This window comes from Pararge aegeria, chromosome 12, assembly GCF_905163445.1.
Source record: "Pararge aegeria chromosome 12, ilParAegt1.1, whole genome shotgun sequence".
In the NCBI taxonomy this organism is placed as follows: Eukaryota; Metazoa; Arthropoda; class Insecta; order Lepidoptera; family Nymphalidae; genus Pararge; species Pararge aegeria.
The window spans coordinates 4,284,098-4,311,615 of NC_053191.1; the positions used below are offsets into that span (position 1 = coordinate 4,284,098).

Consider the following 27,518-nt stretch of genomic DNA (forward strand, 5'->3'; position numbering starts at 1 on the left):
AAATTTATTTTAGTTTGGACCATGAAATACAATTACTGTTTAGATTTCTAAAGCTCAAGCCTTTTTTGTAACGCTCGGGTACATTTTTTTTTTTCAGCTATTTCGCTACCAATAATTTTGAAATACGGAAAACTTATGCGTTTTGAATTTCATGTTACTAACTTCAAGGTCACTGGAACCAATAAGATTCTGTTTATAATCTGGTAATTGGTTGCGTCACTTACCAATACTGTGGAGAACAGCTCGAGCCGTAGGCGAAGTTCCCGATGTAGTGGACCTCGCGTGGACTAAAAGCGCAGTGCATCGCCATAAAGCCGCTCGATGGGCGGTTTCGCTGCCACTAGCGCAAGCGTCTCGAAGCGCTGTATGAAGACGTAATCCCACTCGCCATATTGCTCCTTCTCCGCCGCCGTCTGCGTTCACCGCTCCCGCTACCTATGATAAAATTATATTGAATTAATGAATGAATGAACGTTTAATTAACTAATTAATTGTTTTTGTGTTCAGAATAGACATGAAAAGAAAACCATTGTAAACAGTTTTAGGCAGACTTAAAGCGATGTCTTCCACACACGCAATGGTGTAAGGATACAGTTATAGAAAGATGAGTTTATGGTTAACCACTAGACATTACTTATGTTTGTATTTTACCTACCTAGGATGATTTTACAACAGTATACCAGCACCATGTGAAGGACTTAATATTAGAGGCTAGGCCGACGAAATTTGTTGCGTTATGTTATTGTGTTTTGTAGCCAAAATTATTACCTAATCGTGCATGCCAAGTGATTTTCAAAACTCACTCTCGTAGTTTGTTATGTTTCGTTACGAATTATTATTACTTATTTACTAGTTTACCCGCGGCTTCGCTCGCGTGGTAATTTGAAAAACTTTGCTAGGAGGGGTAGGACACCGAACATAACAGTGCACTATTTCACGACGCTTGTGTCTTCTTTATTCTGCATCCTTTTAACTATTTTTACGTCAAAAATAAAGTCGTTTGGATACTTTGTTAGGACGCGAATGAAGGACGATTTTTCATGTTTTTTTTAATGCTCCTTTTAACCAACCTTATGTGATTTAGATGTGTTTTCAGGACCAAAAGTAGCTCATCTCAACTATTGTTTATTCAACTGTTTGTTTGTTTTTGTTTGTTTGTCCTTGAATAACAAGTTACATGGGCTACTTTTTATCTCACATTTTTATTAAGAAAAATTCAAGCAAGTGAGCAAGAAAGCAACTATGGAATGCGCTCCCAATAGACATAAGGCAGTCTAAGACACTTTGTATTTTTAAGAAAGCTGTCAAAAACCACTATAGTTTGCATTGAAGACGACTTGTAATAGTATTTACTGTTGTTAATGTATTTATGATATGTTATAGTATATATTAGTTTATTATTATTTTTTATTTTTTAATATTTAATTTATTATGTATTATTTTATTTGTGTAATCTAGTTTAAGTATTAGTTTGTAGTTATTAGTATGTATTTTTTTTAATATGCACAACCTGCAGTATGTTATCCTTTTGTTTTCCTTATCCTAAGGTTGCCTGGAAGAGATCGCTACAAAGCGATAAGGCCGCCTTTTGTATACTTCTTCTGTCTGTGTTTTCTTTTATTCTTTTTTTGTATTTTTATTTGTGTGCAAAGCGATGTTATGCCCGGAGAACCATCTGATAGATCTATTACAGAGATTCATAATGATCCCTTACTTACTTCCCCAGCATAACGACTTCTTTGGGATACCACAGCCAACAAAGCAGCAGAATCTTGAGTGACACAGGGCGGTCGCTTGTCAAGAGCGGATTTTGGTAGTGGAGCCGACATGCGATTCAAACCAGCAGCTCCTAATAAGGCTCCAGTTGCGAGGGCCAAACCGCAATGGTGCCAGAGTGTTGAGTTCGGTACCTTTGAAATAATATATAAGCAGGATTAGAGTTGCAGACATAAGATTATTACTACTATTAGATTACTCAGTATTGATCAGGTCTTTATACAGACAATTGTGGCTGTGTGCGAAAGCATTCCCCTAACTGTTCCGACTCATCACCTGTTGCAGTCAGCAGGTAATGAGTCGGAACAGTTCAACATAACCTCTTCGCCCCCAAATGGCAGGAGGTATCCATGAGGATATACCCACGTTAATAAAGATCACTGTGGAAAATAAATGGCACCGACAATCGAGCGCACGAGATAACCTTGTATTGTCGACATGATTGTAGAGGTTTCCCCCTCTAATAGTAAGTATTTTTATATAGCCTGTTCAACAAGGTTATACTGTATAATTTAATGGCAAAAGGCAAAAATACTACGTCGTTCATTAAATGTCCGCTCATTGGTATTCCAAAATATGTCCGTCGTCATACTTGTTGGTCGAATTAGACAAAAGTTTATAAAAAAGATTGCGGATGTAAAAAGTAATAATAAAAAATTTATGGTCTCAAGATTTTAGATCGGACCTTTTCAATTAAATAACACATCCAGAAATGCTACAAACATGGAGCATTCACTTCCTCGGTCGGGAATTTTTCCCGACCGAGGAAGTTGAATTGATACTTGTTTTTGAAGTCAGTAGAATGTTTAATAAAACAATAGATTTGCAACAGCCATAATCAGTAAATTATCAGTTAATTTTAATGCTAAGAGTGTACATTAGAGAGATACCAATTGATGAAATTGAAAACATTTCGAAAATTTGTTTTAGCTTTTTTCGGTTTTGTAGTTACCTGGTTGAGATATTCTTGTAAATGTGACCGTGTAGACTGGGGAGCCCACTTCATGGCTTCCTGTACAATTCCGTGACAACGATCTGCGAAATCTTTGACTATGCCCTGCGAAAACAATATAAATAATAACTTAAGTTTTAATTTCTTCTGGGAACTTTAGACACTTCCAAGTATTTCGTATCAAAGTATCAACACAATTTTCATGGATTTAAGAATTTTATGGAATTGCGACTTGATAAACTCAAAGGGAGTTTTCCAAAATGTCCTTACCTCTCGACCTTCTAAAGTGTCTTGAAGCTGTAAAGTAAAATCGGTCCCCGGCACTTTTAACAGCGGTGTCTCTTGATTTGCGTCCAATTCTAAACTGAAGCTCAACACTTGGAGAATATCTAGCATTGACCAGAGCACCTAAAATAAAAATGTATTTTTTTACCATTCATCAATATTTGCTTTCTATTAGGCAAAAGTGATTTTTTTAAATAAATCAACATTTTACCACTGTATATTTTGTTTCTTATTTTTCTCACTCATTTAGTTTTCGTATCCAGAAGAAATGCTATGGATCACCCTTAGAAATCAATCAGAATCAAATATTGGCGAGATCACAGTAAGAAGTAATGATTAGTAATATTAATGCTATAATGGTTCTAAAGGTACGTGACAGCTTGAAAAGAATTGGAAAACTAAAGATTGACTAAAGAACTTAGCATTGTGTTAGACTTCACTTTCCGGGACCGACTTCGAATCCCAGCATGCACCTCTAACTTTCTAAGTTATGTGCGTTTTAAATAATACTACATATTATCACTTGCTTGAACGGTGAAGGTAAACATCGTGAGGAAACCTGCATCCCTGAGAGATCACGTCCTCAAAAATGTGTGTAAACTACCAATCCACACTGGTGGATCCAGTGTGGTGGACTACGGCCTCAGTCCTTTCTCATTGTGGGAGGGACGTGGGTGGGTGTGAGAGTGGGTGAGACGCGGGCTCTGTAGTCTGCCGGTAATGGGATGATGATGATGATAATAACACTGTGCTTTGAAAATTAGTGTAGCTGATATAGTGCCTGTTTGAACTAATCCAAAAATTCTAGTCTAGTAGCTTTGACAGACTAGATTAGAAGGGCGTTAATCATTAAACATAATACTTATAGATAATGAACAAGACAAGAGGTGTCCCATAAAACACAATCTTGCTTACCCGACAATTCCACAAAAGATGAGGAAACCGATCAACCAGCCCAGCAAGCCATTTATCGGCAACGCGTCTGATCTGCTTGTGGATATGGTTGAAATTAACTAGCAAGAATTGAGCGTGACCTTCTAATTCCCGTTCTCGGCATTCATCCTTCAGTTTTTCCGACATTACATCGAGGAACTTTTGGAATACTTTATCGCCGACACTGTTGATGGATTTACATGAACAACACAGAATTAGAATAAGTTAGAACACACTTTCATAAGTAAAATGATCACGTTTTACCCAAACGTAGTTTTAAAAAATATTTTAGGACCATGTACATATTATTATTTTTGGAAGCACATACGATAATATTGTTGTAAAAATATTTCTTCGTTTATCATAAAAACATCAAATATTATATACTACTATTTTTTTTTAATCAGATGATTAAATACCAAACCAGTATTATTTTAAAAATTATAGTTTAATAGACAATTGCATATAAACAGAGCAAGACCTCGCAGGGCATGTAAGGAACGCGTTAAAAAAAGTGCCTCTTTGTGTCCATAAACCTGAGGCATACTGGCAACCACACTCTTCCAATCAAAACACAGCAATGCTGATTGGCAGCAGAAATAAGCATTACCGTAGTACTTCCCCGGACGAGCTGTTCCACAAACAGCTTTTACTAGCACAATTATTTGTAAGATGAAAGTAAAAATTTATTAAATTACTCACCTGGCAACACATTGCCACATACCACTCTTATCTTTCTGCAGCGCCGTGTCACTTAAATACTCTATTATGTGTTGTAAACTTGGCTCTGGTGAATTGCACACCCTGGTAACAAATAGTAACAGAGACAAATGAAAAATATTTAATATATATCATAATCAGTTGGGACTTAACTTGAGGAGCTATTAATAGTGATATTAAATCGCGAAATACATGTTTAATTAAATTAATACTAATTAGGACACTGAGACTAAAATAATTTCTATTGACTAAAGCACTTTTGTAACGTCAGTCTGTCTGTAGTGCATTTACGACCAGTTCGTAAGGCAGATTCTATCGAAAACAGCCGGCAAGGAACTCAGTAGTTTGCTCTTAATTTTAAAGCTAATGGGGCAAATCCAAACTACTATAATATAGGGGTGTGTGTTTGTTTATTACGCAATCGTATAATCTTGATGAAAACGTTATTATGTAGCGTGCATCCACGAGATGGGCATGGGATAATATTTATTCCAAAAAAGCTGCTGGTATAAGTTACCCGCGGAATTTAAAAATAATCAGCTGGGCAACACGGTTGAGGTCGCAGTAGAAGGTGGACAACACAGGGGAAGCTGATGCCCTTCGTAGGACACCCGCGGGAGGACGAGGGGTGGGAACAACTGTATTCTGATCTGGCACCAACACACGGCTGAGTTTTTTGCGTGTTTTGAACTTCTCCTCAGACCAGAGCTCGATTGGGACCTTGGCATCTTTAGTTTTACAGCTAATGAATTAATCAATCAATTCACGTTTGTTTTTAAATTGTCACGTATTTATTTTAAACATCTTATAATAATTAAAGATTCAACGCCGCGCCCGACCGAGCGTAGTTACGAGAAAATCGCTAGTGAGATTTCTAGATTCACATTGTTTAGAGTTGATGTCTTAGTACTCCGCTACGATGAGGTGGGGATAATCATATCATTGTTATATAGAGACCATAAGGAACAAATCGACATGCGATTCTTTAATATACGCCACAATTTTAGTTGGGCCTCTGAATGTGACTTACCTCAAAGTCTCCAGCCAATAAACGCTCAGCAGATACATACACGGTGCAAACGTGAGTTTATTTACTATCGGAGTCACATCTGGCTGGTGATCCAATAAATTCAGTATCTGTGTCTTTAGCTCCTGCAGTTCGTTTATCGATACAGAGTCGTTCCTAACTGCTGACGTGTACTGTAACTCTCTCATTTCTGAGCGTAAAGAAGTTTGAGAGACAAGGAAGGGCGATTTAACGGCTATCTCTTTTACACCCGCATACCATTCCTGGGGCCATAATCCTAGAGAAAGTTTTGCAGTGATTATTGGCTGTTTAATATGAGATTATAATTATTGTTTTTCTTTAATATGTCACAATATTATTACTATTGTGTTCAGTTAGGGTATTAAAAACATTGATTCTTTTTAAGCTTGTACTTTGTGAAAGTTATTAAAAACAGCTTTTTAAGTGAAATTAAGGCTACCTTTCTGCCAGAGATATGCGAGAATGCAAAACTAATACTGACGATGACTTCCACAATAGGATCGCTTGAAGTTGTCGCCGTAGTTAAATTAAGTCAACAATATTAACAAATAAGTAGAGTGAGAGGAGTAGACAACATATTGTGCTTAGCGTGAGATTTTCTACCAATTCTCGTGAAATCGCTACGAAGAGCGCCACCTAGTGAAAATACTGTTTTCCAAAATTGTATAACTAGATGGCGCTCTATCGATGCCATCCAAATCGTAGGTAACTTTAACGCGGTCGAATGGATAGACGTAGGTAGATAATCCGCACTTGGATTATTTTATAACATTATCTTCTTTTATTGTGATTGGGCAAAAACCTCCCACTCGTTTTTCTCGCAAGGTTGGCTGGTAGAAAATGCTTAAGCATTAAGTCCGCCTTTTGTAAACCTTTTTTTTGGTTGTGCAATAACTGAATAAAAAAAACCGCATTTTCTCATTGTTTTTTTTTTAACTGGTAATCTAGTATGTCTCCCACATCTCTGGTTAGACCCCTTTAAATGGAATATAAAGACTAATTGGACTTTTTTAAACAAAAAGGATACAACCCACATTGAGGTATCAATTATTTGTGGTATAACGACGGAATAGATATCCAGTGTCTTTTTCCGCTTTGAATATATGTGAAAGGTGTAGTATGTTTAAGTGTAACAATACACTCATAACTATTCCGTCGTTATCCGTTGAATTTATATTTTATATTTGAATCACACAAAATCCAAACAGAGCAGAAAGTCCAAACGTACATTTGGTATTGATTATTTAAATACAAACACAGCGCAATTTAAAAAAAAACTATTTCAGCATCACCAACATTATATATATATATCTTAACACTTAATACTCGCTTTAAAAAGCAAAAACCAATCGTATCCACTCCTACATAACAAATCTGAAATTATAATCTCTAACAACGCATTCAAAAATCGAGAAAAACCGAAAACACTGATATATTCAAAATCAAAACACACTACATTTTTTTTAAAACACTGATGTACTTTAAAAAAAACCCATCCCTCCCCATCTAATTCGGTATACAAAATGTTTTTCATATAATGACATATACACAAGTATAGTATGCTCAGCTGATGTGGCCCGCGGTTTTATTTCATTAGACATCCAATCTAACGAACTTTTCTGTTCTACAATTTAAATTACAGATTAAAAATGTTATTGATATAGAGAAGAAGGAATATATTTTTTCTACTTATGACTATGTCTAAAGATTGAAAAAATCTATAGTTACTACTAATTTAATGTTATTAAAAGTATAAAATGTTACGAAAAATTGTATATATCGTTATATAAAAGAAACACATAAAACCTTTCGGAAATATAAAAACCAAACGACATACATCTAAGAATTTTCTATAAGCATCTTTACTCACGCTTTCGCATTGCTACAGGCGTGGCCATAGAAGAAGAGACAATAAGATGTTTAAATAATATAGAATATTAATGTAATAGCACAGGACGGGCCATCAATAGATTACGCATTATTTCAATCCATCCACAAATAATATTAGGAGCATCGACATGTCAAATTAATAGATAGATACCCGTATCTGCGAGCAAATATCTTTCACCAATTCAACCACTAAATAAACCAGTATCTCTTAGATCACTAAAACTACGGATTGTGAATAAAATATTTTCGTTTAGCCGACGTAACAATATACGACGATATTTAACACAACAAATGATAAATTTTAGTATTCAGTTAAATCCTACTCTCAAATCGGCAATACAACGTTTTGGCACCAATAAATTGGAGTTTGCGCTACTTGTTTATACCTCGTTCTATTTTATATGTACCGCGACGCGGAACGGGTTTTTTTGCCATTTTTAGTAACAATACCTCCACGCATTCAAGCCTTATCATTTTAAATCTGTTTAGATCACTACAGAAGTGGGATCAGATTCGATAAAAATATGAGATCTTATTAGACTCACATACAGCTCCAGAAAAGCATAAAAGGATTCAATATAGATTTGATTTGATTTATATAACGTAATTAATAGATGGCCCCTTATAAGTATAAAATACACGAGGAATACACAAAGGGTGCTAAATTGAATTTAAAAACAATGGAATCATAGTTGATAATTATTGAGAGGTTCAAAATTGTGGGTACATTTATATAAGAGCATGATGGAAATATAATGGAGGTAGCGAGATATTTACCTGATTCGGCAGCGGTGAATCCCATGACGACGCAGTACAACCAAAAATCCTTAAAGAGTTTGTGGAGACGAGGTTTTGGGTTTTTTATTGGAGGTAACCTTTTGACTAGTACCTGTAGATAAAAAATAATAGATTATTATTAAAAAAACCATCTGGTGCTACACTGCTGGACATAGGTCTGTAGTTAGGAGTTCCAAAAAGCAGGGTCTCGTGTCGCTTGGGTCCAGCGGCTTTCTGCAACCCTGTCCAGTCACCTGTCCACGTCGTCGGGGGCTTACTGGTGCGATGTCACCATTCTAGCACCTTGGGCCCATAAGTCCATTGGTTTTTGGAGCTATGAGCCCTGCCTATAACCACTTCAGCTTTGTGACTCGTTGACTTACACCGTTTAAATACTAATTCAAGAAGCCATATAAAAGTTGCAGTGTCAGTTGTAAACTAATTTCTAAATTCATACATTGAAGTGTGGACGGACCATTTCAACTGGTTGTAATGATTATGATGATAATTTATAAATGAAGCTATTCTACTTAAACCATATCAATCTCTTTACTCACCGCAATAACAGGTATAAGTACGCCCAAATTTCCAGCACTGCCCGATGCCTTCAACACTGGAGCCGGTGACCGATCGGTGGCCCGTTCTCCCCCTAGACCAAGTTGCACGAACAGTTCGAGCAAACGAGTGAGCAAATCGAGTCGAGCGACGGTCCCTCGAACGTTTGCTGCTATGTTGGCTAGAGCGTTAAGGACTGCGCCGGATACGTGCCTAAGTAACGAAAAAAAAGTTAAGATACAATCTGAATAGCAGAGATATATCTATATCTTTTGTTACAGAATAACTGACAACATTTTTAGGCAAAAACGTATAAAGATTTAACAGAAAAAAAGCCAGCCGATTTAATATCACTTCCATGACACATTATTAAAAACAATCTGGCATTTTAAAACGTCCATTTAACGAACTAATAGTTCTCTCAAATGATGATCAGATCGAATATATTGCGTATACCCATCTTCAACAGATCTCCAACAAGAAAGACCACTCCTTTTTATCTTTCTAAATACTTAATAGATTATATATTGTAGATCTTTTAGTTATTATTATTAATTTTTTTTTGGAAATCATAAAATAACTACAATAAACATAAACAACTCACCGATACTGCTTCCTGTCATCAGTATGCTGGTACGCAGCACTGGCGGCTTCCACAGTGATGACGGTAAACATGCGCATGATTTCATCATGAGCCGGCCCTTCAGGGCTAGCCAACGCCATGCAGCCTAGTTGATCTACGATGAGGGTGTCTAGCGAGGATGGAGAACGGCACAACCTTGAAAATAACAATGAATTCTTTGATGGTTCCTCAACTCAAATTGAAAAACGAACCCATATATCATCATAGTCTTCTCTTCACGTCAGTCACTTCATTGTCAGTTCGTCTGTCTGTCAAGACACTTTTTTTCATGATAGGATAATATCGATATAAACCTCGAAAGGTAGAAAACGAACAAGAAATAAGGAAATACAACTTTTAGAATTTTAGTGCTCAAAAATTGGGTGAGGAAGAATAATTATTGTTAACAAACAGTTTAGAAAATAAGGAGAGAGCACGTCGTAATATATAAAATATAAACACCAAGTTGTAAAACTATAAAAATGACTGGCACTATAAGAGATTATAAAATAATACCTCTGTTGGAAGAACTGCAGTATGGTGTCTGTTGTTTTTGGTGTGTCCTTGAGAGCAACGGCCACGTGTCCCAACATTATCACTATGTTTGTGCTGATCAATGACGACTCGCTGGAATAATAATATTACAGAGAGCATGTAAAACATATTGAAAATACCTTATAATACCTTAACACTTCTAAATAGTAGTAACATATAAATTTGACAGGTATCGAAAGTTTAACAAAGTTGGGACTGTTTATTAAGTTTGGCTTTTTGGGAGAGGTGCTCAGGGCCTTACGTAAGGCCTGCAATTGAAATTATTTGCGTTTATAAAGTAATTAAACATCACTTATTCAACGGTAAAAACATCGTGCGGAAACCTGCATGCCACGTTGTGGACGATGAAATCCTTTGGCCACGTGGTGGACTATGGCTTAAAATCTCTTTCGAGAGGAGACGCGTGCCCTCTTGAGGGCCATAATTGGTTGATAGTGATGTGATGATGATAAATGATATCTTACCTGTCACTAGTCTCGGCAGTAAACAGTCTATTACTAACGGATCCAACTAAGGCAGGTACGCAGAATGGGTCCACGGTAAGCGCCGCTTCCAGGGCGACGCAGAGGTTCTCTATAGCAGCGTCGCGAAGTTTTTCGAACGGACTCGATTTGACTGGAGCCCCCGTTTCCGTCAGATTCTGATGTTCCTTGCCTTGAACTTAAAGTTATTAATTTTTTCTTTCATAATTTAACCCCCGAACCAAAAGGGAGTGTGTATGTGTGCGCATTTAAGTGTGTGTGTGTGTGTGTGTGTGTTTGTGGCATCGTAGCTGGATAAACCGATTTTGATTGTAGTATCCTTAGCAATGTTACATATTTGGCGGGTCACATTCCTTTTTATACCTCTCGATATCAGTATCGAATGAAAGAACTTGAGTAGTAGAATATTATGGACTAAATTCCAATTCAAGATGGCCGCTACCACAAAATGGCGTATTACATTTTTTTGTCGAGGGATTTCCTTTTTTTTTGGGAAATGTTGATATATGAGTCGATGTTAACTGTGTATGTACTTGTATTGGTGAGCAATCCAGGATTTTATTGAGGGTTTGCCTATGGTATCAAATTGTATGGCCTTCACGATATAATTTCTAATTTTATGTTAATAAAATAATATCCTTTAGACCGTTTAAAAAGTTTGATTATAAATAAATATATAATAACTTACGTGAGGCTTTCATATGTTCTTTTCCAGTTTTTTCGAGTTCAAGTTTGTGCAATTTAAAAAGTATAGGTGAAGGTGTAACTAAGAAATCTCGCAAACAATATATTGAAGTGTTCGCTATTGTTGGGAATTTTGTTGCTAATTTTCCAAGACCCTGAAAGAAGATTTCCTTTATGTTGAATTTAGGATAGCCAAGTTTATAATTTCATGACAGGAGTTTGGAGTTCCATTGCCTACCAAATCATCATTCTATTCATTTGCAAAGACATTTGTGACATGAAATTAAAAAATATATAATACCACTGATAATGTTCTTTGTTGCTATATTTTTTTTTATTAATCTTAATATTCATTGTATATCCTGTAATGCCGCAAATTAACGCCTGCTTCTATACAAATTAAAAATATTATCAATTTTAAATATATTGAAATAAAAACTACTGAAACTTGTTTGATGAACATGTTCATAAAGTGGTATTATAATAAATAATGGTTTCAGGTGCTGTGACATAAAGACGACATTCCGCGAAATTTTCTACTGAATCTAGGTAAATAAATAAACATACTAATAAAAACTACTATGACAATACACACATAGCCATCCAGTCCCAAAGTAAGCGTAGCTTATGTTATGAGTACTAAGATAACTGAGGAATAATTTTATGAATAATATACATAAATACTTATAATATATAGATACACCCAGACTCTGAAAAACATTCGTGTTCATCACACAAACATTGTCCAGTTGTGGGAATCGAACCCACGACCTTGGACTCAGCAAGCAGGGTCGCTGCCCACTGCGAACCTACCTTAAAAAAATAAAAACAACTGAATCTTGTTTAATAAACTTGTTCATAGTGTGGTTTTATAATAAATAAAGGTGACGGGGTAAAAGTTTTGGTGGTGTGAAATAAAGTCGATTTTTCTAGTCGAAAAAATATACTGGACACTCACTTCAAGACAGACCATCAGTAACGGCATATGAGCCAATATCAATTTGTGATTGTGATTAGAGTTAATTTTCTCCGTCAATCTTCCGCAAAGAGAATCTGCACCTACGAAAAAACATTTTTTTTAAATAAATATTCAAATTATAAGTTAATTCTTAGCACACATGCTCTTTGCAAATTAATTCTTCGAACAATAACAACGCAAAAACTCTCATGAAAGGAAAAATGTTTTGGATTGTTTAATATGCAATAATCCTTACGCACTTGTAAGCCACGCACAATTTACGCGAGGTATATAGAATATCCATTATATGTAGGTGTAACGAGACGATTTAGAAATGGATAAAATATTAGTGAAACACAGTAAAACCTCATGAAGTTAGTCAATATATTAAAATCTAAATAATGCTACTTAATTAAGCGATATCGTAAAAAAAACCCCTACGAAATAGTATTCCCAATCGAACACCTAAAACGTTGGTAAAGTCGATTTTAAGGACATATTACATGGTCACTTCGATCGTGCTGTGCTGTTAGTAACAAGGGGTAACCCTCAAACCTTACGTGAAAAATACCTATTAATATAGTTAAAGCGTTTAATAGAGCTGGCACGTCATAATCGTCGTACACTGGAAATCATTATAAACACTACTTAATATAAAATATCAATAAATAGTACACAATTTATTTTAATTGGGAAAGAAGGTCATTATTATTTTTTTAAGACTTTATAACTTAGGACTTCAGTTGCAAGAATCATTGATAAAGTCCTTGATATATTCGCTGACCAGTTTCAATAGTTTTTACAATAAAATTGAACTGTATCGACAATATAAGCAGAAGAAGAAAAATGCAATAAGCCATACCTATCAAGCACAATAAGTAAGTAATAATCAGATGCAGACCAGCAGTTTCATATATATAGAATAGCTTTTCCTCTATATTAATACAAGGAGAATCCTTTTCTTTTCTTTTTCTCTTTGTAAAAATAACGAACATCGAAGTTAACAGGTCTTGAGAGAGCCATAGTTTTAACTTTTTTACAGAAAGGCCGGCAAAAGGTATTTCGTAATCCCGTTTGAGTTGCGTTCTGACTGGTATGTCGGAAAAGGCGGCATGTCTTTACACCTAATATTCCCTATTACCTTACATTTTTAATATAATCCTTATATACCTGATCCTTAGATCCATAGTCGAATATGCTAGTCATAAGACTGTAATGTAGAATAGTTGTGGAATCATTAAATTACCTGTCTCATCACCAATCGCCCATACCAGAAGATCGACACAAGCTGAATTCGCCATTACGTTGACCTTGAACTTGTTGACAGTTGCGAAGTTGCTTTCCCTGTCCTCTTTTTCTGATGCGTCGTGGTGCCGACTTTGTAACTCTGTCTGGCCACTCAGGAATAGGCATTTCACGAATTCCTACCAACATTTAATTTATTCAGGACATTATGTGGAATAGAGTCCACACTCATTGCAGCACGAGCAAATATGCAACACGGCTTATTAAAGGCATGTACAGGGCGTCGACTAGATAAGGAGGGCAGAAAATAACTTTTGGAAAGGCAATGACGCCAGTTCTGTTGTACATGTATCTCTATGGTTATTCAAATTGACAAGCAAGCAAACTTGATAAAAAGGACAGTACAATTTTTCGATCTCGGTGTTTTGATGCATTGAGGTGGAACTATATGAACTGCTTAAAAATAGTTTCTATACCCAACTGTTTGTAAACTAAAACATAAACAATGGAAGCTCAACCTGAAACGCTATCCATTAAAGCCTTCAACATCGTAGCAAAGTACTCAAACCACAATTCTGGCGTGACTAACCCAGATTATGGTTTCTGTCGATCGGTGATGATCGCGGCAAATTAGCCTCATAATATAATGCCTCAACAATAAGAACATCCGTCTGATAAGACGAGAAACAGAGATATTTTCGTGAACTCCAAAAAAAAGCCGAAGCTCCTTCCCCAAAGTGACGGAAACTCCAAAATGACTACTGACCCAAAATTTTATTTTAAACCACCATAAAGTTTACAGAAGCTATCAAAAAGGTCAAAAAGGCCGAGGATAGAACAGGATGGAGGGCTGTAGATTTTTGATTCTATATCATCTGCCCATTAATCCTATCCTAGTCGACTGCCTGTGTGTGCCACTGATCACACCACTCCAGCGAAGCCACGCATATTGAGACAAATCAATAAAATCAGACTGAAACACATAACCAATATCCGACTGATACGATACTTCATGGCGGATTTTAGTTCTGTGTTGTGTAAAAGGTCCTATTGAAAACATTCCAAAAAAGTATAACAATTTAAAAACATAAGGAAAGGTTAAGGTGTTATATAGATAATTTGGTTAAATTTTTAATAATCATTCTGTCCCACGAACACTGAAGCCGCAAATAAGGAGCATTGACTACACTTTAAATAACGTAGACAAAATAGCCAATAGGGTAAACTGGCTACATGACTGTGTCAACTAAACATGTAAGGGTAAATTAATGCTCCACTTTTCTAAACAATGATTATCATTAATTTATTTATTTCCTGAAATCTACAACAATTAGATAAAGCTGCACGTTTTAATTGATAACTTCTTGATTCTTTACACGCCTCTTAAACTATGCTCTACACAGGTGTCTATCGTCTGATAGCCAGATAACAATTTGTAAGAGAGATAGAATGTGTAGGTACAACAAATGGGTTTATCGGAATGTACTACAAATTATTAGAACTTTCCTCTTTTGTGAAAAAATAAAATCAAAAAAAGTTTTTACATTTCGAATAACTTGCGACGTCATTGCATGTCATGTTATCCCAAAGATAGCGTTTAATCGGTATTTTTATTAATTTCAATTTTCATTAATTGTTCATTATCTAAAATACTTAAATAAACATATTGTAAGGTTAAAAAAAATATTTGTGGTTTGTTTAATATGCTAAAAGAACCCCAGTTAAATACTTTCTTGCTAAGTCAAAGTTATAAATGGCACCGTATAGTTCTATCTGGCTTGATTTTCAATGGAAATCCTAGACAATTTATACTTAATGCATAGAATATGAGCAGAATATAATATTAAGGTTGTGGTATGTTGTGAAAGGTTCTATTCCCCCAATGAATTGCACAACTGTGACTTTTAATGATATCTGAAAAATACTTGAATTAGAGATACTTTTTCTGTGTGATGTTTGAGTATTCTGAATAAATTTGTATAATTCTCTGTTTATGAAATTATAATTTATTTTGAATGGAATGTTTTAAGTAACATTATGAGGAAAAAGATGTGAGGGTATCGTTTTATAAGCCAATTTCCTATTTTAATTATTTTTTGTAAATTTATTTATATACTCTTTTTTGTTTTTGGAAAATTTTTGATTAATAAACCATATACATAAATTCCCGCATATATTACACTATTTCTCTGAATCTGTATTCCCCGATACTCTATTTAGAACAATAACTGAATAAAAACAAAGACTAGAAAATTTGCTGAAAGCGATTCTCAAAAACTGTTACGCAAAAAAGATTTACAGTTTTAAGCGATCTGGTAAAAACAGCTTAGTTGATACTAAATTTTTTAACAAAACTAGTTTGTACAATAACACTCTTCCAAAAATATCCGAACGATTTGAAATCTAAAAACCTAAACAAAAGCCCTTTAAGAATTATAAGTGATTGGAAGGAGGTTATCAAAATTTCACTAAAAATCTTATTAAAGTTAAATCTTATTTATTTTAGTGTATGTTGCATATACTAGATTACTTAAAAACACTCAGTAATAATAATACGACATCACATTTAGCTTGATAATAACTTGAGATAAAAACTTTAGTAAATTGCCATAGCGTGTTTTTTTAAGGTAACCATTTTAAATTAAACAACATTTTATACAAAACACTACTACTTAAAGACGAACAAAGTGGGTTTAATATTAAAAAGACATTAACTACGTGGGATATTCTAAACAATGTCTATACTAGAAACAAAAGTAATTATACATACTTGGCATAGTAATTCTGCTTTTACCTGAACTAGTTTTGCCCCCTCAAGTTGATTGTATAATAAAATTGGAAAAAACAACATATTTTATTTTTTAAAGTACGAACAGGAACTGATGGGTTATAAATAATAAACTATAATATATAAAACTATGAACATAATATAATAAAAATAAGTAAAATTATAAAATAAACATGAAAGTTTTTAATGGAACATAGATAGTTAGTTGCAGGAGTTTACAGTAAAATAAGTGAATTCAACCTTTCCTAAATAAAAGTATGACTAAATTCAATAAAGTATTCTTCCCGTTACTTTATTTCATGCACACAACGTTAATACAGACAAGAAACTTTGCATCAACAGGGTGAAATAATGAGCAACTTACTTGCACATCCTTCGTAAATGGTCCAGGCAAATCTTTTTGATGCTGTAATATATCTCGTAAAAGAGTTACCATAACTAAATTGAGCGTCTCAGAAAACGATTTGTATGGAAAAACCTGAAAATTAAACCAATCAACATTAAATTATTTTCCTTTGAAAATTATTATATGCGAACTGATGGTGTCAATGTTTGGCGGAAGTTACATGATATGTTTGGCGTTCATTCAATTCATAGTTTGTTTCACAATTACGTTATATTGGGCAGTGTGATAAATAATACTGACAAACTCCTTAAAATGATAGAATCAGAAATCGTAGAATGAGTTGTACAATCAGTGGTATTATATTCAAGGTCATATACTAAACTGAGGCCTTACTTCTGTAAAATCTTGTCCTTAACACGTAACCTCCATCTATGAAAACTCAGCAACAAATATATACCTGAATCTGACCAGAAGCAAAAATATCTTCGGCTTCCTCATCCAAAAATGCCAGTAGATCTTTGGTCAATAATTTCTTCGCCAGCGAGAGAATCGACTGGAGATACGTAACGTAAAATTGTACACTTATCCTTTTCTCAGGTGACTCCGAGTATCGCATATACGGAAACTGATTAAAACTTGACCCGAATTTGTGGAAGAAGTAAGTTGTCGGATCGTACGGAACGGAGTTATAACTATGGAAGGAACTGCGTTTTAGAGTTCCACCAGTACTGTCTACTGTGTCGTTACCATTTTCTACTATAATCTCATTATTTGGGTTAAGATTTCCTGATAAAGATCTGGGTATGATGGGCCGAAACTGATTAAACTTCCTCTTCTTGTCTAAAGTGGAGTACTCGAAGCTAGGCTCTGGATCCTTCGTTTTAACTGGACTGCTCGGTTGTGGGAATAACCGGCACAATAAAGGAGGTTCAACAGTCGCATACCGTCCCATAGACCTTGCTAGACCTATCAAAATTGGCAGTGTGCTCTTGCATAATTGGAGTTTGGATAATGCGAGGTAATCTTTGCTTTCGTGGCAGTTGTTGATGACTTTTGTTAAGTTCGACATAAGTTCAATTTGTGCTGTGATGATTTCTTCCCGAAGGTTAGGCTGTTTCTTCGCAACGTCAGAGAGCAGCGTGTTGAGGCAAAAGCTGAATTTCTCCGACATAGGAATTCCTGAAATTAAAATAATATTAATTCCATCCATTATACATATTACAATAAAATCATGGATCCTAATCACCTTGATAAACTATTTTTATAAAATACAATGGGACTTGATAACTATGTACTTAACAGATCTAAAGTCCGATAAAATTACAAACAATTACAATCTGACAGTGTTAAAACGACATTCATCCATAATACGTTTAGTTGATAAGTTTATCTGTATGTGTATAATTTCTCCAAGGTCTGATTAATAAAATACCCAAAACACACATGAGCTTTCTGTAGTTTCCCAAAATTTACAATCCAGCAATTTGGATCTTTTTGATGCTTGGAATAAATAGCTCTAAATATTTTTTCGCAACAATTTGAAGCAAAATACAAAAAGGTCAAAATTTTCCAGCATTTAAACTTGAAAATGAAATAAACTGTTTACATAAAACTAAGTACGAAACGTAAATAATTGCTGTAGACTCGTCATAACTTAGGACGGAACTAACTCATTTGGTGTTAATGACACAAAAAAATTATCTTTACATAAATAACATCTAAATAGGACAAATAATTGTTTATCACAACTAAGTAGTAAGTCTGTGGTTATATAACATGTGGTTCATCTTAGGTTTTAATATTAACTTCTGAAAGTAGAAGATTTTCAATTCGAATAAATTCTTTTTTATTTTATATACCTAATAGCGCCGTTTAATACCTGCTTTCCATGATTATTTGTTCGTTCAAATGAGCTTTATTGTTGGTGAAGAAGAAATAAATTATTTTTCAAGAAAGCTAAAATTAGACTGACCTCACAGGTTAAAGTGTAATTAACTGGTAGGATATCATTAGACTTCATGTATTTGTTATTGAAATTCAATGTTGATTACTTTATCATTGAAAGTCAATAATGACTGGAAATGTCATGATTAACACCTAGAGAAAAACAGCACTCTATAAAATCAGACTGAATAGGCTGTATGACCTTTGCCTGCATGTTATATAAGAACTTCGTTTGACAAGCATTTATCTAGGTGGAGACCAGGTTACACTAGTGATTGAAGTTGATGGTATAAAAAGGGCTACAACTATACGCCATTTCCAAAACCAAGAGCTTCCCGTTTGCATTTTATATAGTCCTTCGAGCCGGATAGATTTAAGTAGCTCTGCGCAGTCTTCAATTTACATTGGTTTACTCCGAACCAAAACCTCGCGCTGTGAGGCAAAACTAAATTTTACCTTGTACGCCAAGTGTAACGCCATCTATCGAATCATATTGTAACTGTGTACAAAGGAGACAATTTACGAAGACCAAACGTACTATTATCGGCGAATTATATTTGTAAATTGATTGATTTTAGTATTTGCTGTTAAATAAGTATATTTTTCGTAATATTTAATGGAAATTACTACGTTCCTTGGTTCAGAATGCAATTATAGAGTTCTACTTAAATTCTGAATCAGGGAGTTGTCTCAATTAGCTTGGTCATTTTTTTTTTTTTTATAATTTATATACTACGACAACGCACACATCGCCATCTAGCCCCAAAGTAAGCGTAGCTTGTGTTATGGGTACTGAGATGACTGTGAATATTTTTATGAATAATATATATAAATACTTATAATATACTTATAAACATTCATGCTCATCACACAAACATTTTCCAGTTGTGGGAATCGAACCCACGGCCTTGGACTCGGAAAGCAGGATCGCTGCAAACTGCGTCAATCGGCCGTCCAATATTGTTGATTAGTAAAGGTATCATCGTATACTATACTTGCTATCGGCCTCCTCAAGCACAGAGGATTTTAGTGTATAGACCCACCACGTTGCTCGAATGTCGGTTAGCGGGCTATAATGAATACTAAACATTGACAGCGAGGCGTACATTAACATCGAAACTCATACAAACAAAGCTGCGTGCATCTGCTAACAATTTATAAAAATGTTTAACTAACCATGTCATTATAGGATACATTACAACATTCTAGAGAACACATAAATTCCCGTGTAAACGGAAATAAATGTAAACCCCCCCTCCACTATTTCAATGTGTTTATATTGTCCAAGATTGCAGAGATATGTCATTGTTTTCATAGCGTGTGTACGAGTAGAGAACCTTGTGATTAAACTGTGAAAATGTTTAAAATGTTTACTTTAACGATTTTAGCACTAATGTTCATTGGAAGTGTGAGTTTCTATAATAACATTTCTATGTGCTTATGATATTTAGTAAACTTATAATTTTATAATTTTTCGGAGCCGACAGGATATGAACCTGCAACTCTCTGGCAACCTATCGCTAGTACCTAAAGCCGCGATTGCCAGAGAGTCGCAGGTTCAAATCCTGTCTTTTACGAAAAATCTTTATATGTATTTTAAATTTATAAAATTTAATAATCTGTCTTTACTTTTCATTTTGGAGACAATTTTTTAATAATAATTAAAATAAATTGAAATATTTTATGACTTAAACTTATTAATGGCTGAACTCGCGTGAATTTTTTCGGAGATTGCCTTGTACCCTTATTACAAGATTGTCTCGCTCGCAATCGAGGTGTCGTTTTCGAGTATTGAAATAATTTAACATCAGAGTTAAATCTTAGGATCTTATTAAGCTTATTTCTACGGAAAAGCTTTTCTACCTCCGATCCTCGGGCAGGACGGAGGTTATCGGGGACTCCTCCCTCTAAAGGGGGTATCTCCCTTTTGTTGGCATGATTAGACGCCCGGGGAACGCGTTATAAACCTCCCGGACACTGATCTCCCACTTAGGGGATTGAACCGACAGTTTGCAAAAAAAAATCGGAAATACCTGATTTGCGCCTCTAAACTATAAAATAGGCCCATTTTACTTTGACGGTATAGTGAAATTCGAAAACGGCTCTTCGGTTGCGAGCAAGCTATCTCGTACTAAGGCAACTAGTTTCGAGCCATAAGGGGTCATGAGACCGACGTCAAATTTACGTAACACATGTAATATTAATTATAATAATACAAGTTTTGTTTCAGATTGAACACGCTGCCGCTCAAGCAGACAGTAAGAGTTTTTAATCGTTGTTCGAAGTGACGGCCGAATGGCACAGTGGGCAGACACCCTGCTTTCTGAGTCCGTGGGTTCGATTCCCACAACTGGAAAATGTTTGTGTGATGAACATGAATGTTTTTCAGTGTCTGGGTGTTCTGTATATTATATTTATTTATGTATATTATTCATAAAAAAATATTCAACAGTCATCTTAGTACCCATAACACAAGCTACGCTTACTTTGCGGCTAGATGGCGATGTGTGCATTGTTCTACGACAATGCACACATCGCCATCTAGCCGCATATTTATTTATTTATCTTTTTAAATACCTAAAACACTTATTAAATACTATTAAAATTGTCTTTCATTTATTAAAATACTAGTTCTAGCCCGCAACTTTTTTCGGGTGGAAATTTTTGTGTGTATGTTTATGTTATTCTGTACCCCACTATGCAAAAGCATCATGTCGATCTCTTGCTCTGTGAAATGAAAACAAATGTATCGCACTCAGACTGTACATTATCTTCCAGTATAAAAATAGCCTTCGTGCTAATTCAGTATATATATTCTTTCTTTACTTATGCCGTTCTGGCGTGATTTATAACAACTATCCATCGTACTTTTCGCGTTTATATTATTAATATGGATTTCTAAGTCGGGAGGGATGAAATGTTTGTCTTTTGTCAAATTATTACGGTTATGACGAAACTAACGTATTGTAAGTGGTATAGTTTTATTCGTTAAATCACAAAATTGAATGGTGATCGAGGGATAGGTAGTTCACGATTTTACTCGTTAAATTTTACGAAGATGAGTAGGTAACGAAAGGGTTTGGATACTCAAATAGACCATTGTTATAGAATAGACAAACACATTATTGTTGCGATTACATGTCCTTACAAATTCTCCATAAACAATTACTTTTGTAAAAAATACACCTTTATAGTTCAACTAGCTGTTGCCCGCGACATCGACTGCGTTTGTTTTTTGAGACACATGGACATTAAATTTAGGTTTAGTTGTACTGAATTTTTTAAGTTGTGTATACTTATAAAAAAAAATCTATTCGCATTAACAATATCTGAAAACAACTGTCTGACCAGTCTCAGCTCCTATCATTTACAATAAATAGTAATCATTTTTTATATAGTCCTTGTGTAAAATCGACAAACTTTTCATCACCTCTTACAAAGGAACTGAGCTTTATTTCGGGATAAAAAGTATCCTATATTACTTCTATTTCCTCCAAGAATATGTTTCCAAAGTTTCACGATGATCGGTTTAGTAGTTATTGCGTGAAAGCGTAACAAACAAACTTACGTTCACATTTATAATATTAGTAGGGATATGGATAGGGATTATTTATGTTTTTAAACCCTTGTCTGCCTAGATCTTCATTGTAAATGTACAGTTTACCACAATACCTGGACCTGACACAATCGCTAGAGAGAACACTTTACATAAAAATTTTAAGACACACCCTACTCTATGTTACTTAGGTACTCACAGAATTATGGACATACAGAAACCGCGTACACGATTAATATTCAAAAAGCCCTCTACTTTAGTAGTGTTTCTCGAACAGGTTATTTTATACCATTTAGCAGTTGACAGTAATCATTTTACCTCTAAAGTTCTAAACGTTTATTTTTATTCCAATTCAAGTTTGCCCTTGACTGCAATATCTGGTGATAACCCGGAGGTAAGTTATGATGCAGTCTAAGATGGTAGCGGGCTAACCTGTTGAGTGGTATGGTAGTTATACCCCTAATCGGTTTCTACGCGACATCGCACCGGAACAATGAAACGATCAGCGGCACGTCTTTGTCGGTGGGTGGTTTACCACGTTTACCATAATATATATATATATTTAATAATAGTGAGACGTGGGCAGAGCGTTTTACTGTTTTTGGACACAATGCACTGAATGCAATAATGGCTGAATGAAGGTTCTGTATGATCTTAATTCTGTGTACTCATTATAATTTATTTTTAATTCTCAGGTGGCGCAGGAGGAGGTGTTGGCGGTAAGATACTTTTTTTCTAGATTACAAAAAAACTTTCCTTTGTATAACGTTATCACTAAAACACAAACTACATTGCAATAGTTACAATATTATGTTGTTTATTCAGTTATAGTTTTTTTTACAGGTGGCGCCGGTTTTAGCATGGGTATGTATAGAAAACATTCAATATTGTAACAAAGACAAGCTTTTTTTTATTAAAATAGGCCTACAAAATAATGCGATGGTTATTATTTTTGCTATCACCATATCACTTAAAACCAAGTACTACTTATTGGTCGGAGCATTTCACACATAAGTATTTCACCTAATTATCATTGATGTAACAATGTACTTGAAACAAAACTCTACGTTTAAACGTTTTTTGGAGACAGGAACCGTAAAGGTTTCAAAATTACGAAAAATTACAGTAATGGGGTCAATGACATGATAATAATTTTATTATTATAGAACCTGTAATTAATTTCTATGATAAGCTTATTTAAGTTAAATGATTCAGCTTTTGTAATACTTAGTAGTATATGAGGTGGATAGAATGGTGTATCGATAAATATTCCTTTGAAAAAAGTTACGCTATTTGACAGACGTAGAAATTCCTAGGCTGGTCTATTTTAAAGTCTTACCTGTTTCATAATACAAACAATCTTTATTACTTTTGATTGTAAAGTTTATTTTAAAATTATTAAGATAATAATAAAAACACACTTCCGTAAATAAAATCTCTTTTTATTTTGTTTGTTTTTATTTATTTCATAGCACTAGCTATTTTTATATTTTTGAACCATACCAAAATAATGTAAAGTTATTTACTTTATAAGAAAAGAAAGACAAAATGGAGTTTAGTTACTTTGACAGCTTTAATGCCCTATGGTATTTTGCTATGGGGTAATGCTGCTATGGCTCACATTGGCACTATGTATTGTACGCATCAAAAGTGCTACGAGTCCATTTTATTGAATATATAATTGACTTTGACTTTATTTGATGATAAAACGAACCTACCTAAGTGAAGTTCTTTCATAGTTATACATATATAGCTAATATCTAGTTTATACTTTTTCAGGTGCTGGCATGGGAGCTGGTGGACAAGGTGGTGGGAGTGGTGGGAGTGGTGGGGCTGGAGGTACTGGTAAATATGAATAACTTGCTGTTGCCCGCGTTCCTTGTCCGCTTTTATTACGATTTTTTACAAATCCGGAACCGTATGTTTTCTTTGGATAAACCTTAACCTTGTAGCCTTTGTTACTCTCCGTCCTTCTAACAACTCTATGCCAAAAATCAAGTTTATTTAAGGGTCTACTCCCACAATGGGACGGGGCTAAGACCGTAGTCCACGACGCCGGCTCAGTGCGGATTGGTGGACTCCACATACCTTTGAGAACATTATGTAGTTAGGGCGTATAGGAAGGACAAACAAAGAAACACACTTTTGCAGTCATTATATTAGTAGAGACACTACAAACATTAAATAAAGTTTGCAAGTCTATTGGTAACACCTACACAGATAACGGATGACGAAAACGGGTCGGAAACCACAGATTGAATATAGACATTCATCTAAAGGCCGCACGCCATTATAGCTAAAATATTTTTTTTAAATAGGAGCTCCCTTTTTTTTCAGGTTAACTATCCAACTATCCAACTTGTCATAGACTCCCGCTTGTCCAACATTTTGGTCGTAGGTACATAGAACATAGTACATAGTACATATTACTATGCCGTTCCATTTAGTCAGAGCACGTAAATAAAGCAGCTCTGTAGCGATTTTACGTACCTACATCACATGTAGAAAATCAAGTCAAAAAGTCTTCGTTTGCTTTACAATTATTAGAGAACAGATAATAGGCATATATTTTTAATTAGCAAGTTTTTTCATTATAAGCTTACAGAAAATATTTAATTATAATTTTTTTTTTGCAGCGGGTGGTGAAGCTGCAGCCGGTTTCAGTATGGGTGGTAATAGTTTTTTTTTATATTTATTGAGCTATTTAAAGGGCTATTTAATATAATAATCATAACTTCAACAATACCATTATTATACGCGGCGACTTCTTGTTCGCCTTCCGGCAATCCCATTCAGTTAAAAATTAAAATATTGAATGCTTGTCGCTTTAGGTATTAAATCGAATATATTAACGCTATATATAGCGAATGATTGGATCTGCGACTGAAATCGCACCGCACCGCTCGCACTGCCTATACAGTGCTTCTTATTCATCATTTATATTATTTTTTCATTTAATTTATTACTACCAATGAGCAGAATTAATTGGGCAATTTGACAGCGACTGGACCTTATTTTACACAAAGATTGATAATTTTAGGTTATAGAAAATTTCTGTTGAGTATAGCCATTTCCAAAATACTCTGGGTCCTTTTTTAACAGGTCGCTTTATAACTATGGGAAACGTTACGCGAACTAGTTCATGAATTAGGTCCGCAAACGGTTTAAACACGATTCAGGTATATGTACTTCAAGTACCTTCAATATGAGTACCTTCAAATCAAGAGTGTATAGGCATCTTCTAGGCAAGCCCGCTCCACCTTAGGCTGCTTCATCGCTTACCAACAAGTGTGATTGCTGTCAAGCGCTCATCTATAAACATTTAAAAAAAAATGTACTCCACTAAATAGTCTTATACGTTCAGCTTTTGATCTATGCTGAAAATCATTTTACATTATCATAATTAGTGTTATCTATGATTCTCGAGAGGAGTTATATTTGAAACTATTTTTAAAAAATCCGGTGTGCGTTCACTATTTTATCTACATTTACGGTAGCGATTTTTTTTTTTACCTCTCACTTAAATAGTTAGCTATAGCTAGGAACCGATAGGTTGCAACGGTTGTCATGTAACGGTTGGTCGTAAACATGTAATTAGTTAAATTTAGTAGCAAATATATTTGAGGACATGGTCGGCCAATCGCTTTACCTAGTCATTAATATAAATTAAAAAAACAACTCTAAAAAAATTAAAAACGTGCTTAAATGTGTTTCTTTTAGCTGGAGCAGGTGGGCAAGCTGGTGGTGGTGCAGGAAAATAATAATGCTGAATTATTAAAAAACAATATTATTTTGCAGAATGACTCCAAGTAAGTATTTTTGACCTTCTTTTTACTCTTTTTTATGAGAAAATTCAAACACTATATAGCTGTTGCCCGCGTTCTTTGTTCGCGTTTATCACGGTTTTTTAAATATAACTCTGTGCCAAAAATCAAGTCGATTGGTTCCTTGGTTATGGCGTGCAGTAAAGACAAATAAACAAAAGCACTTTCGCGAACAACCGTTTCGCGAACCGTTTTTTTCTTGTGTTATCGGTACTAAGATGACTGATGAATATTTTTATGACTAGGTTACATAAATACTAATAATATATAGCTTACACCCAGACATTGCAAAACATTCAAGTTCATCACACAAACATTTTGCAATGGTGGGAATCGAACCCTTGGACTCAGAAAGGTCGCGAGGCAGTGTCGCTGCCCTCTGCGCCTATCGGCCGTCGAGCTTGTTGGCGTGACGACGCACTGTGAGCGTTAAATTAAGATTTTCTTTTCGTGGTATAAGGCGATAGTCGATACTAGTAATAAAGATCCAGTTTTTTTTTTTTTTTTTAGTTGTATCATTTTTGTTCTTTTGTGTGTTTTTTTATCTTTAAGGAAATATCAAATTTAAAATTTTATATTTTTTTTGTTAGTTTGTCTTTTGTTTGAACGCGTTTATATAGTTTTTTTATTCATTTGAAAGCCCCAGCCTATACAAAAGCAACAACCGATATAAGAAGATACGACCTTTAGGAATCGGACGGTCAGGCTATGCAGCGTCGTAAACTGAAAGTTTGTATGGCATAGAAGCTGAAAACGGGCGTAGTCGCGTGGGCGGCTAGTATATTAGAAGTAGAAAAAGTTTGAAGAATAAACAGTTTTAATCACACAGATTCCCTTTTTACAGGCTCATCATACACCCCAAACCGCGCTTGGATTTAGAAACAGAATTGGACTTTTCATTTCCTTTCTCGAATTTTGTAACATAGAAAATAAAATCTTTCATTAAACCTGGCAAAATCTCTTTTTTTTCTGTTGACCACTTTATTCACCTTTACTTAACTATGTAGACTATGTCATATTCATTCGTAATAAATGTATGGCAAGGCAATATCATACTCATCATCAGCCCATTACAGGCCAACTACAAGGCACGGGTCTCCTCCCACAATGAGAAGGAGTTAAGGCCTTGGATTGGTGGACTCCACACACCTTTGAGAACATTATCGAGAACTCTCAGGCATGCAGGTTTTCTCACGATGTTTTCCTTCACCGTTGAAGCAACCGATGTTTTAATTACTTAAAAAACGCACATAACTTAGAAAAGTTAAAGGTGCGTGCTGGGATTCGAACTAGGTGAAGTCGAGCTATCACCGTTTCTAATATCATACAATGCTACAATTAATAGTCTGGAACTAAAAGCGTGATTAAAAAACTTTTGTGCTATATAGCGGTTTATCGAGGAAGGAGAGGGCCCTTAGTTACTGCGTATAAACTAAAGGAAAAAGATACATGCATACAAGTTTATATGCTTGTATCTTTATTCTATCTATCTCTATCATAACAATAAAAAAGCATATCAAATTATTATAGTAGCTAAGTGTTCTTTAAGCTGTAAGTCGCAAATACTTCGGGGAATGT

At 34.9% G+C, this 27,518-nt stretch overlaps 1 protein-coding gene and 2 long non-coding RNA genes across 11 annotated transcripts in view; 2 read left to right on the top strand and 1 right to left on the bottom strand.

Moving 5' to 3' along the window:
* Positions 1-27,518, bottom strand: part of LOC120627836 (phosphatidylinositol 4-kinase alpha) — a 45,842-nt gene that overhangs the window by 15,488 nt on the left and 2,836 nt on the right. Inside the window, exons 3-22 of one of the 9 annotated variants that reach the window (XM_039895911.1) lie at positions 17,074-17,795; positions 16,635-16,748; positions 16,277-16,294; positions 13,484-13,661; positions 12,809-12,862; positions 12,238-12,338; positions 11,284-11,434; positions 10,578-10,773; positions 10,075-10,185; positions 9,541-9,714; positions 8,939-9,149; positions 8,382-8,493; positions 7,585-7,596; positions 5,697-5,970; positions 4,649-4,750; positions 3,929-4,130; positions 2,999-3,136; positions 2,729-2,833; positions 1,719-1,910; positions 225-435 (exon numbers count right to left, since the gene is read on the bottom strand). In XM_039895911.1, the coding sequence (XP_039751845.1) occupies positions 225-435; positions 1,719-1,910; positions 2,729-2,833; positions 2,999-3,136; positions 3,929-4,130; positions 4,649-4,750; positions 5,697-5,970; positions 7,585-7,596; positions 8,382-8,493; positions 8,939-9,149; positions 9,541-9,714; positions 10,075-10,185; positions 10,578-10,773; positions 11,284-11,434; positions 12,238-12,338; positions 12,809-12,862; positions 13,484-13,661; positions 16,277-16,294; positions 16,635-16,748; positions 17,074-17,795 (3,378 nt within the window). The remainder of the gene's footprint in view (positions 1-224; positions 436-1,718; positions 1,911-2,728; positions 2,834-2,998; positions 3,137-3,928; positions 4,131-4,648; positions 4,751-5,696; positions 5,971-7,584; positions 7,597-8,381; positions 8,494-8,938; positions 9,150-9,540; positions 9,715-10,074; positions 10,186-10,577; positions 10,774-11,283; positions 11,435-12,237; positions 12,339-12,808; positions 12,863-13,483; positions 13,662-16,276; positions 16,295-16,634; positions 16,749-17,073; positions 17,796-27,518) is intronic. The other 8 variants (XM_039895912.1, XM_039895915.1, XM_039895914.1 and 5 more) reach the window with 8 other exon arrangements.
* LOC120627837 lies at positions 19,891-23,932 on the top strand. Its single transcript, XR_005658943.1, has 5 exons — positions 19,891-19,968; positions 20,791-20,818; positions 22,812-22,835; positions 22,960-22,980; positions 23,896-23,932. It is a non-coding gene; the product is annotated as an uncharacterized LOC120627837 (long non-coding RNA).
* LOC120627838 lies at positions 25,842-26,891 on the top strand. Its single transcript, XR_005658944.1, has 2 exons — positions 25,842-25,925; positions 26,785-26,891. It is a non-coding gene; the product is annotated as an uncharacterized LOC120627838 (long non-coding RNA).